The 12,867-nt window shown below is 45.2% G+C and overlaps 1 protein-coding gene across 3 annotated transcripts in view; it reads left to right on the forward strand.

Moving 5' to 3' along the window:
* The window catches only part of MYH10 (myosin heavy chain 10), a 106,036-nt gene extending 94,727 nt beyond the window's left edge, over positions 1–11,309 (forward strand). For all 3 annotated transcript variants that reach the window (XM_076353654.1, XM_076353652.1, XM_076353653.1), the window contains 11 exons: positions 337–585; positions 1,146–1,358; positions 1,858–2,070; positions 3,357–3,518; positions 4,982–5,110; positions 6,345–6,433; positions 6,683–6,806; positions 6,914–7,122; positions 7,987–8,095; positions 8,486–8,658; positions 9,555–11,309. In XM_076353654.1, coding sequence (XP_076209769.1) covers positions 337–585; positions 1,146–1,358; positions 1,858–2,070; positions 3,357–3,518; positions 4,982–5,110; positions 6,345–6,433; positions 6,683–6,806; positions 6,914–7,122; positions 7,987–8,095; positions 8,486–8,658; positions 9,555–9,699 — 1,815 coding nt within the window. In that variant the 3' untranslated portion in view covers positions 9,700–11,309. The remainder of the gene's footprint in view (positions 1–336; positions 586–1,145; positions 1,359–1,857; positions 2,071–3,356; positions 3,519–4,981; positions 5,111–6,344; positions 6,434–6,682; positions 6,807–6,913; positions 7,123–7,986; positions 8,096–8,485; positions 8,659–9,554) is intronic.
* The last annotated feature ends 1,558 nt before the right edge of the window (positions 11,310–12,867 follow it).

The following is a 12,867-nucleotide window of genomic DNA, read 5'->3' on the forward strand; positions in this document are numbered from 1 at the left end:
GACTTCTGTAAGGCCTACGCATTCCAGGTGAGATGAATTGGTGTCCTAAACCTCTCAGAAAAATGTCATGTGATTTGCACACATGCTAGAACAGATTTCGGAATAAAATTTCCTGTGGTCTTTCTCCATTGCAACAATGACTAGTACAACTAACTGCAATGGGCAGGACTTTCCCCTACTTCGTATCCTGCTAGCTCACAATTTTTGCGTTACTTTAGCTAGCAATAACATCTATTTCTGGTTTTGTATTTTGGACCTGATGCCTGTCTTTCCTTCTCATGATGCATGAATAATGCATCATAATGATGAACATTATTTTGTTTTATTAAATTTCAGTTGGCTGATGCTAAGAAAAAGGTAGATGATGACTTGGGAACCATTGAAGGCTTGGAGGAAAATAAGAAGAAATTATTGAAGGACATGGAGTCCTTAAGCCAACGCCTAGAGGAGAAGGCAATGGCTTATGACAAACTGGAAAAGACAAAGAATCGCCTGCAGCAAGAGCTGGATGACTTGATGGTAGATCTAGATCATCAGCGCCAGATTGTTTCTAACTTGGAGAAAAAGCAGAAGAAGTTTGATCAGGTAGTCTAGTTGCTGTCATCTTGCTGCTTTCTACGATTTTTTTAAATGGCATCTTGCTTATATTGTTACTGCATAAATGAGCCTTGTATAAAGAAGGGTTTGACTAGAGTACTGTGGTTATTGATAAATCTTTTGTGAGCAGCTTGGCCTTTGTTAAGAGTAACTTGTCACTTATAATTTCAGTGAGCTAAGTGCCAGCTTTGAGTTTTGTGAGATCAAATAGTAAGCTCTTTATATACAAAAAGGAAATTATATTGGAACAAAAACTTAAGAGTATTATTGAAATGCCTCAAGATAGACTAAGAAAGGATGCAAAGACTGAAAGATGAAAATAATGTAAAACTTACTTAATCTTGATTAGTAGCTTGCTTTCCTCATCTCATCCCAGAGTTAGCTGTAGCTGTTTTCTTACTAGCACTTTGATCAAGATTGAGAGACTAGACAGCTTCTGAAGGCCAATTAAACTTAGAGCCCTAACCACTTCATTGACCAAAACACCTGAGGCAGGAAGGACCTGATTATAGAACTTAAGAGATGGATTAATTATTTCTTATGTTCAGATGCTGGCAGAAGAAAAGAACATTTCTGCCAGATATGCAGAGGAAAGAGATCGTGCTGAAGCAGAAGCAAGGGAGAAGGAAACCAAAGCACTGTCTCTGGCTCGGGCTTTGGAAGAAGCCTTGGAAGCTAAGGAAGAATTTGAAAGACAGAACAAACAGTTGCGTACAGATATGGAAGACTTAATGAGCTCTAAAGATGATGTGGGCAAAAATGTAAGTACGTTTCCACACACAGTTTTGTTATATACTGCATAGGGAATAACACAGGAAAACTCCCTGGCTGGAGAAGTATATTTGACACAAAAATAGAATTTTTTGAAGCTGTGATTTATAAGCCAAAATTCTGGAGAAATTAATGCTCCAGAAGGGGAGTGGTCTTTATTAACATCAGGGCTCTTCAAAAGATGTGAAGACGTGGAGAGCAGAAGTTGCTGGCCAAACGACTAATGGCACCTGTGCTAGATTTAAGAGCTTGTCTCACTACTACTTTTTTTCTGTGACATTGCACAGCTCATCTCCAATCATCTGCATAGATGTTTGGGTTCTCTAATACAGACTTAGAGATGCTGCTCTGCCTGTTCTGATTCATTGTCCAATTCAGAGCATCACAAAATGTAGTGTACTGAGTTCGTATAATGTCTTATTTTGCTGTTAACAACTGCTGATGTTGAGAAACCTGAAGGAGAGGGTCTGATTAATGTCTGTGGCTTAGGTCCATGAACTGGAGAAGTCAAAGAGAACTTTAGAGCAACAGGTTGAAGAGATGAGGACTCAGCTTGAGGAACTGGAAGATGAACTGCAGGCCACAGAAGATGCTAAGCTTCGTTTGGAGGTGAACATGCAAGCTATGAAAGCCCAGTTTGAGAGAGATCTGCAAGCCAGAGATGAACAGAATGAAGAGAAAAAGAGGATGCTGGTTAAACAAGTATGTCTATTTTACTGTACCTCAGTGGGAAGGGGGTGGGGATCTTATCACCGAAGCCACAGAGCTTTGGCAAAACTTGCTACCAGAAAAATAAAACTCTTTGCTTAAAGATCCCATCCTATAGAAATCCCAAGCACTGATGTTTACAAACAGTAGAATAGGTCTTGTTGAGGACTGGCCACTGTCAACTGTTGTGCTAGTCTGCTACTGATGGTCCTCCAAAAAACACTCAACATGCAAGCAGAGGTTTGGCTATTGCTGCGTGGGTGTATTTCAAGGACAGGGGTATGTTATTTGGACTTTCAAGCCCATCCTATTACAGGAACAAATCCATGGATGCCGAGATAAACTGAAAGACTGTAAGTGAACAGTTTTCTAAATGAAAATCGTGGCAAAGATTCCAGATTTGCCAGACTTGAGAATTCTAGTAACATGAAGCAGATCAGAAAAGACTCAAGAAATGCCTTTAAAATTTCATGCTTGTAAGAGAAGATGGTTCTAAATTAACATTAAACTTTGACAGGAAAAAAACACATCAAGATTTATTACAAGAAAACGAAAATGTGCAGTTACTAAGAATCACCTATATAGAGATCTCTTAGAAATAAACATGGCCTGGAGCGCTTTTGAAGCTCGCTGCAAATGCAAATTGCTATTGTCTTTCACTGGACAAGAGCTCTTGCCCTAGCATGAGGAGGGAGGCTTGCTTCAAAACAAAATATATTCTTTCATGTTGGTAACCTGTGGCATTTCTGGCTCAGTTTTATTTTTGCATAAGTTTAGCTTAGTGCGTGTTGCCTTGCTGCTTAGATACTTTTTTGTTTTGTTTTGAAAAAAAGTTGTTGGTATATAAATGCCAGTAGCACAGCTGTTTCAAAGGGAATGATTTCATTTTCTTTCTTGAGGAAATGAGGTGATTCTACTTCTCATTTTCCTCGTAGTGGTTCAATCAGAATTAGTGACATCTGCCCTAGAGCGATACCTAAATGTGGATAGATGTGCTGGGCAAGAAGCTGATCACTAAGTAGCTGTACAGATGAAATGGAAATGCTTCAGATGCTGAGTTATTGTCGTTGTTTTCCTTTTTTGTCAGTTCATAGATCTCTGCTTCCAATCTGTGGATTTGTTTTTGCAGTGTCTTCCCATGTAGCTTGCATTCTGTAGTCTCTTCCAATCGAGTACTGTTAATTCTGCTCCGCAAAGGCCTTTTGGATTCACCAACCATTTTGTTAGGATTGTTTGCTCCATTCCTGGAACTGAGCCTGTTAAATGCCTTGATTTCACAGGTGCGAGAGCTGGAGGCAGAACTGGAAGATGAGCGCAAACAGAGGGCTCTTGCTGTGGCATCCAAGAAGAAAATGGAGATGGATCTGAAAGACCTGGAAGGTCAGATAGAAGCTGCAAACAAGGCTCGAGATGAAGCAATCAAACAGCTACGTAAGCTCCAGGTAGGCACAGCTAATCAACTGAGCTGCTTTCTCTCCTGGTGACAGTCTGTCAAGGGTGTTGCTTTTCATTAAATACATTTGTAGCTTGAAGGCAAGAGGAGTATCAGATTTGACTATGCTGACATATGTCATAGAGTATCTGGCCTGAACTTATCACCTGCTCAAAACTCCTCTCATCATTTTCTCGGTAAGGAGTTAAGATTGTCCCCCAAATACTTCTATTCGATAGTCATCTTTTTCTTTATTTCAACACTTTGCATAAGGATTTACTGAGTATTGCTTTCTAGGCTGCATTTTTTAAATTTATGGTTGTTTGTATCTGAATTTACTGACTTGAGCTCTGCTCTTGCTGACTGCTGCTTCCTCAAGTTGAACTTTTTAAGGCATTTTCACCCAAAAACGCTCCAGAGAAAAAGGAGGATTAAGTTTTAGTTGCTTTAAAAAGTTCCAAGATGCCCATTCTTTTTAGTTTGGCAAGAAAAACGCAGTACTTATGTCAAGGATTTATTTCCCATTCCCAGAAAAATATTCAACACCTGGTAGAATTCAGTTTTGCCAAAGATTTTCAGTGCCATGGCCCAAAGCTTCAGGAGTATGAGGCCATGGCAACACCACGTAAAGCACATGGCAAATTAAATTGCCTTTCTGCCCTGTCCGCTCTATTCCTTGGCAATCCTACTTCAAATCCTACTTCAACTGAATGAGGGCACCTGAGTCCAGGTGCTGAATGAGAACGGAACGTAGGTTAAAGCAAGAAATGCTGGTACCTAGCAGTATCCCGCTATCCTCTATTCCCAGAGGACAGAACAGCTAGAGAGTTCATACCTGAGTGCTGTACACTTCCCTATAGCACCTGAAATAAGTGGTCTCATGACTGGTGGTATTCTAAAGATGCAGGTACAACTTAAATGCAGTTTCTCCAACTTTATGACTCTTTTAGCATCTCAAGTCACTCCTGTGAATTAAGATCTCAGTCTGTGTTAAGTGTCCTAAGGGAAGGAGAAGTATGTGCTTCTACATTATATGTGCAAAATGGTGAATCGTGTTATTTCTACACTGAGCAGTTTCTTACCTTGCATACTTGTAATAGGTTTTATCAGTCAATTTAAGTAAATAGATTCCCCCCCCCCAAGTCAATTCCAAGAGCATTACCTCTCCACAAGTTTCATGATAAATGTAATTGAGCAGCTCTTTACTAGAGGTTTTTTCCTACAAGAAATATACTGATAAATGAAGTGGAGTCATATAATGGAATATTTCTGATGAGGAATGAGTGATGGAAAGATGAGAAAATGAAGTTTTGCTATGAAAATAAGAACTGAAAATTATATTTAAGTGGAATTAAGCCACTTTGGGAGGAAGATCTTACCTCTTAAGGGCCAAAATGCTTCAGAGCCACTAATAAATCTTGTGGTTGTCCTAATGCATCATGGCTTTTTCTTTTCCTTGCTTTCCAACTGCAGGCTCAAATGAAAGACTACCAGCGGGAGCTGGAAGAAGCCCGTGCATCCAGAGATGAGATCTTCGCACAGTCCAAAGAGAGTGAAAAGAAGCTCAAAGGTCTTGAAGCAGAAATACTCCAGCTCCAGGAGGTGAGATTGAAATCCAAGAATTTTGTTTTTCTTGCTAGAGTAAGGGGAAGATCAGAGAGTAAAAAAAAAAAAAGTAGTAAAAAGCAATCTAGTGAGTTGAATAAAGAAATGGGAGCCTGGAGATCTTTCTCTTCCCCCCTGCCCCAGGTCATTAGTGAGCTCCTTATAGCTTTGTAGGAATCATTCCAGTAGTCTGGACTTCGTTTCCCTGCCTGGGTAGCAGGAAAGCTTTACTACTGCTTAAACAGATTTGAGGCCTCATTAAAATTTGCAAGGAGGTTCGAGTGTCAGTACTAAAACTGATTATTGGAAATATATAAAAACCTAATAACCTCCCCAGTACCTCAGTGGACCATTTAAGTCTGTGGAGGTTTATCACTCTGCCATCTTAGGTCCTCATCCCTTGCTCTAATGGGCATGTGTTCCCTCATTGATGGCAATTCATGTAAGAGCTCTAAGTCTTGCTACGTATCACTTACCTCCCGCTATCTCCTTGGTCTGCCACAAGGTCAAGTATCAGCAGAATTGCCTTGTGTGAGAGACTGCCTCTTTTTGTCCTGTATTAGCTACAGACCAAAGTTTGAAGCAATTGCTCAGATTTCGCTACACTTACTGTTTGAGCCTTTGCAGATAACCTGCGACTTACTAGAGCTTCTCCATGTCACTCTTTTGTGGACTTCAAACTTGTCAGTCTTGCACTTGCAGTGCATTTAATTGTCCTTCTTAGCAAATGCCTGGGTGTTTCTACCACATAATACAGTTTTATAATATGGGATTCAGTGCTTTTTATACTATTGTGCTAAAGCTTTTATTTTCTATACTTTGCTTGCATTCATGCTACGTACTCTGTAAAAACATAAAAAATTTACTTAATTTAGTGCCCACTTTACACTGAATACGTTTATTAGAGCATGTGACAGAATGGTTTTCTCCTGCTGTTTAGGGCTTGAATGTTACTGATTTTTCACAGATTTTTTTTTTTCCTTAACTTTGTGGAAGGAACACTTCAGGGCCAGGGAGAAGTAAATCCATTGTAGTCATATGGCAGTTAAGGGGAGCAAATATCAAGATGATGTGTCCTGCTAGCTTCCACAGCTGTGGCTTCTGCTTATCCATTTATCCTCAGGGATATCACTTCTGGGAGATGCTCTGAAGTGTTACTAGAAGGCTAAATTGTTTGCAGAAGTTTTGAGATTCCTAATGCTGTAATGAATCTTTTCCTAAACCTTCGCAGGAGTTTGCTGCATCTGAAAGAGCCCGTCGTCATGCTGAGCAAGAAAGGGATGAGCTGGCTGATGAGATTGCAAACAGTGCTTCGGGAAAGTGAGTCATCAAATGTATTAATTGTGCATCTGAAGAACTTAAGGCACCAGAAGCTGTAGTTCTCCGTAGTCTGCTTGCAAATTCTGTATTGATCTGTCTTCATGATAAAAATTCCTTGTTGTTATGAAGAGAATTGCTGACACAGTGGCTTCTCATGACAATTTGCAATGCCTAAAGTATCAGAAGCAAACTTGCTGGTTGTTTTGTATCAGATCTGAACGTGTCTTGACCCAAATACTTCCTTTCTAGGTCAGCACTGCTGGATGAGAAGCGCCGGCTGGAAGCTCGTATCGCACAGTTGGAGGAAGAACTCGAGGAAGAGCAGAGCAACATGGAGCTTCTCAATGAGCGGTTCCGAAAGACCACGCTGCAGGTGAATCCGTTGTTGACAATGCTGTTGGGGTAATTTGTGTCTTGGTGTGCAGTTAAGTGGAGGCTCTGAACAGCACCAAATGATCTTCTATTCTTCTCCTTTGAAAGGTTGACACACTTAATTCTGAGCTAGCTGGGGAGCGGAGTGCTGCCCAGAAGAGTGAAAATGCACGGCAGCAGCTGGAAAGGCAGAACAAAGAGCTGAAAGCCAAGCTGCAGGAACTGGAGGGATCTGTGAAGTCTAAGTTCAAGGCAACAATTTCTACTCTAGAAGCCAAGATTGTGCAGCTAGAAGAACAGCTTGAGCAGGAAGCCAAGTAAGGAAAAAATCTGTTTGCCCGTGTTTGCTCTCAGTTGAATGTCTGAAACCTCCATGCCTTAAGTTTTTGTAGGGCTGAGATGTGACCTTACCTTACAGCACAGGAATTAGGTTTTAGTATCTAGAAACCTACTGTTTAGGGGACACACTTCAACAAGACAGCTGTAAAGTTAACTGGGATTGAAAGTTTCAGAATCTATTTGCTCCGTAACTGAAACTGCTGAATTAACTCTTGAAGTTAACCAGATGAATATGTTGACTGGTAGTCCCAGGATCCACAGGGTGCTGCAGAAGTTTCCTGAGACAAGATAAAACATCGCCTTGAGACACCTGGTCTCTTTGGTTAGAGGAAGCAAGTTGAACAGCTTAGGCGTGACAGCTTAAGTTTGTTGAGATGAATCCTCTGCAGAAGTCTTTCTGCAGTGAGCTCTTCCTGTCTGTCCTTTCCATCTTGGTCCTCCACATTTTATTTTTAGTTTTAGCTAGTTCCTCCCAGAATCTGAAGGTGGGCTGTCTTAATCACCATCTCCATTCTTTTTGTGCTTTTGGCTCATGTTACCAGTTACCAATAACTTTAAAGCTGCTCTGTTTAATCTCACTGTGAAGAAGCACCTTCTTATCTCTCTTCTTAGCCTGCATACCATACTCATACTGCTCCAGTGCTAAGACTTTACACTTTCAGAGCTGCATCCCAGCCAACCACCAGCACACTAAAACTACATCGGTTCTGTTGATGGTGGCAGACGTGTTAAGAGGACTCGAGTATCAGTTACACAATGAGGCGAGAGCCTTTCAGAAAGGACAGATCTTGTGTTCCTAGCCTTCAAGTACTGGGACGAATTATGGCTTTTGATTATTCTAGGGAAAGAGCAGCTGCTAACAAATTGGTCCGTCGTACAGAGAAGAAATTGAAAGAAGTCTTCATGCAGGTGGAGGATGAGCGTCGACACGCAGACCAGTACAAGGAGCAGGTAGGTGGAGCGGCTTAGCTTTTGAGGCCTGTTTCTCAGAAAAGGCAAATAAAACCATACCTTGAGTAGAAAGGGCTTATTAAGAAGCATTTTAATGAAAACATTTGAGGGAACTCTGTCTTGATCACTAAACCACTAGAGTAGCTCCCAGCAGTCAAAGCCTCCCTGTGTTAGCTCTGGTGTGATGGTCCACTATCTACCCTGGCATCCCACACCCAGGAGCTCGGCAGTGTTTCCAGGAGTCCACACTGGAGTCTGCAGTGAGGCTGATGGTTCATCTCCAGCCGGGGTGGTCGGGGAGGACAGGGTGTTAGCTACCCTCTCTGACCTCCCAAATCGTGGGGTTGCAGCTGCTGAGTTTGATCCTGACGACCTGGTTTTGTATTTTAGATGGAAAAGGCAAATGCCAGAATGAAGCAGCTCAAACGCCAGCTGGAGGAGGCTGAAGAGGAAGCCACACGTGCAAATGCTTCCCGACGTAAACTTCAGCGTGAGCTGGATGACGCCACAGAGGCTAACGAGGGCCTGAGCCGGGAGGTCAGCACCCTGAAAAACAGGCTAAGGTAAGCGGTGCCAGTAGCAGCAGGCAGGGGTTTATCCAGGCCCTTGTGTGCCCACACTGTCTCCGCAATGCGTCCTTGGGCAGCATCCAGCTGTGGCGCTGCGGAAGCAGAGCTGCTAACGTTAGGGGATGGGTCAAACTGGAGCCTGCTGGGAACTGCTGAGCCTGATGATGATATCAAAGAAGCTGCCAGACCTCAGGGATGTTCCTGACAACTCTTGAGCCTGAACTTTTTGGAGCTTACATTGGCAGGTTCCCTGGGGTTGCCAGTTCAATCCAGCCGTAGGTAAATGTGACAGAGACAGCTCAGTCGTGCTTTTCCCAGTGGCTGGTACTGATCCCTTTTTTCCTGACCCACTCTGGCGTGGGAGTGTTTCAGCACTTTCCTTGAGAGCAGGCCTTTGAGATCAAGGTCTGTATCAAGTACAGATGGGAGTCAGCAAAGGTGAGGCTGGTGCAGAACAAAAACCATCTCAACAAGGAAGAGCAGCTGAGCTGGTGGGCTTGTAGGAACGGCAGGAGCGGCGCAGTGCAGCGCTTAACAAACGAGCAGTTGATACATTTTTTAGAGAACCCACTGTTTAGTACTTGGTCTGCACTTGGTGCTTGTGCAGAGACAATATTTTAAGTTACTTGGGACTTGCCAAATTAAGGCGATGGTATAAACTAAGCAGGAATACTGGAGTACCAGGATGTGTTTGTGCACAGCGTGTTGACCCCTTGGTCAGAGGGAGGGTTTCAGATACCACGTGTGCCCCGTGGGTGGCCTGGAGCTGAGCTGCCGCATGCCCCCACGGTTCAGCAGGGAGGTCTTTCAGGGGCAGCCACCAGCACCGGGACTCGGGCTGCAAGCGAGACGTGACCCATCAGCAATCGCTGCCTGCTTGTTGTTTGCAGGAGGGGGGGCCCCATCACCTTCTCCTCGAGTCGATCCGGGAGACGCCAGCTGCACATTGAAGGGGCCTCTCTAGAGCTCTCGGACGACGACGTGGAGAGCAAAGGCAGCGACGTGAACGAAGCGCAGCCGGCCCCTGCTGAGTAGAGTCCCGTCACACCATATGCATGCAGAGACCTTTTACACAGTAGTCGGCAGAAGGAGGAGGACTTTCCTGACCACCGAACTGCCTTGTGGCCGTAAATCTGCCTTACGAAACGTCGGCATGCTACAAGGTTACTTATCATAGGTCAACTATGTCTTAAGGCTCTCCAGCCTCACCATACTGTACCCTGCTTCAGATATAGGTACAACTGCTTTTTTATATATAGTAAACAAAATGGGATCGTCTCTGTTCAGTGCATCTATTTTCCAGATACTCATTGTAAAGCCATTTTATAAAGCATCATGTGAAGGATGAAACTTTTTTTTATCAATACAGAAACTTCATTCCCAGAGGGTAGGTGGTTGGGACAGACGCGTTGTCATGACTATGCATGCTTTGTTGTACAGACAACATCCTTCCATTTCTTCTGTGCTCAGACGGCCCTCGGCTGTATTGAGTCTGTTGGATCAGTGAAGACCAAACTGCACCTGTATCTTTCTTTTCTCCTAATTGTTGTGATCAGCACACAATCAGCGAGTGAACTGTGAAAAGGCCTTGGGAAGTGTTAGAGGGAAATGTAGGGATGACTGAGTAGTGTCCATTTTTTAACCTGCAATATCATTTTGAAGTGTTCTCAGCACCTGCTTCATCAGTTAGTGTTCCTGCAGTACAGGCAAACTGAAATAGCATCACCGTTCCTCATCTGTACAGTACTTCTGCGTTTGTAGAGACCTGCTATTACTATGCCCAACAGATCTGTATATATATTAAGGCTAGTATAATGTGAACACCAGTGGAAAATAAACATGCAACACAGGCAAAATTAATTTATTAATTTATGGCTGAGTGAGTTGGTCTTCAGGACATGGAGCCGAGCGGCTGCACCCTGAGCCGAGGCTGACGTGACACCTTAGCAGCCAGCCTGGTGTTGCTGCGGGAGCTGCCGGGAGCAGCAGGGCCGCCCGTACTGTGCAGCGTGGGGCTCGTGTGGAGCCTGTGGTTACAGGGGGTCAGCGGTGGATGTTGCCTGCCTACGTGTTAACATGCCAGTGGATGTGAATCCTTTTTTTTGTTGTTTTTTTTATTTTGAACAGTATTACAGCGAGTAGTTAGTGTTCTTTTTGTTTAAATAGCTGAAAAACTGACATTACAGAAAGTGCCTTAGACACTACAGTACTAAGACAATGTTACATATATAATTTGCCTATATAACAATGATTTAATGTATTAATTTTGACTGTGCTTCATATCATGTACCTCTCTAGTCCAAGTGGTATTATTGATATTAGTGACAATGAATCAGTGTTAACTAGGAAACTTCCTCTGCCACATGCTCAAAAAACATGGATTTCCTTTTTTGGTTAAAAGCTTTAACATCTGTCGCAAAGGTTTTGTTGTGTGTGTTTGGATATTTTTAATCAAACTGGCTGTTGACCACCAGGCATCTGACTGCAAATATCTTGTTTTCTTGTATACCCATATTTCTAGACAATGATTTTTGTAAGACAATAAATTTATTCATTATAGATGCGGCCGCCTGCTTTGTTTACTTACAGGAAGAGCTATCTCCTGAGGCTGGCATAGACCTTAATAAATGAGAATATGACTGGAAGCTGCCTTTTCCCTTCTTACTGTTTTGTTTGCTTGGGGGTTGTTTTGTTTTGTTTTTTTCCCCCCTTTCATTTTGACCTAAATACAGCATAAATGGCTTGGTCAAGGGCAGAGCCTTTGCCTTTGAACTTTAATGGCAATGCATCGCTGGAGCACGAAGGGACGATAAACCTCATGCTGCCCTTCAGTACCATGGCGCAGGCGCAGCCCCCATTTCTGCCTTTACCCGGGTCTGGTCTTTTTTCTGAGCAGTTAGATTCCTGTTTCAGGTGTCCCGTGGTGCAGTACCTGCTCCACCTGTCTGTCTGGGAGCAGAGCCCTGGCAGTAGGGAGCGAGAGTGTCGGATGAGGCTGAGGTTAGTAGAAAGCTGCAGGTACCGGTGCCCTGGGGCTGATCCCTGCTCAGCTCCACGGCTGGATCTGCACAGAAAACAGGGACCAGGATGGACACGCCCCGGGAGGGGAGGTGATGGGGGAAAGAAGGCAGGTAGCAGAGAGGGTTGGGGCTGGTGGAGCAGCTGTGGAAGCTCCTGGAAAAGGCTCAGGTGGGAGCTGCGCTGACCCTTTCAGTGGTAGCTCTGCTTCCAGCTGGCTGGCCGGGGGCGGCTGGGCCCCCCTGCCAGTCCCAGACACCAGCTCCTGGAACCCTGTTCACTCCTGGGCACCTGTTGCTAGAGCGAGTACCTCCTTCAAGGCTGTGGCTGCTGCTCCTCCTGTAGCTGGGATCATGCTGGGAAGAGCGTAGGGGCTGTGGAAGGGCTTTTCCCTCTCTCTCTCATGGCTTGCACACATCAGGGCAGGTGCAGAAGGCCCAGGCTCTGTGCAAGAACAGCTTACTGTTACCTGGGGGTTTTTAACGGGGGGGGGGGGAAGGAGGGCTGACTCAGTGGGGGTGACCCTGTTCCCCTCCAAGGCACTGCACTCCGGGGAGGGAGCTGGTGGCAGGTGGGGTGCACGGCCTCCCCCTGCATGGGGCAGGGATGAGGGCATTGGTAGGAGCTGGCGCGAGTGTATTCCCAGCCGGGGAGGGCGTGTGCTGCCAGGTCTCTGTCCGTGGATGGGGCAGGTCCAGCCTGGGCAGCAGCAGGAGGGAGGGTCCGTAGCACTGACACCGCAGCCCTGGCTGTTGGCTGGGAGTGGGCAGCTGGTGCTGGAACGGCAGCCCCCCAGGGTTGGTGTGCCTTGGCCGTGCCTCGGGAGCGCCTGGGCTGGAGCTGAGCCCAGCGGCCTGAGAGAGGCAGCACCCACCTTTGTGTCAGGCAAAACACTGCTGTGCCAGCAAAGCCGAGGGTGCTGCGGGGGCAGAGCTGGGAGCAGGCGCGGGCCGTGGGGAGGGCCCCTGGGACTGCCACAGCCCTGTCAGCCCACCAGGCACACGGGAGGGGAAGGGCCCCCAGCCCTGCTGTTGTGCAGAGGAAACACCTTTCAGCTGCTCCGAGGAGGCAAAAGGCCCCAGAGGCTGCAGCTGGAGGGCTCCAACACCCTCCCAGGCTCTTCCCCCAACCAGATCTTGAAACCCCGGCCTCAGCCGAGCCACCAGGAGGTTCAGTGCCAGAAGC

This window comes from Aptenodytes patagonicus, chromosome 16, assembly GCF_965638725.1.
Source record: "Aptenodytes patagonicus chromosome 16, bAptPat1.pri.cur, whole genome shotgun sequence".
NCBI classification, from domain to species: Eukaryota; Metazoa; Chordata; class Aves; order Sphenisciformes; family Spheniscidae; genus Aptenodytes; species Aptenodytes patagonicus.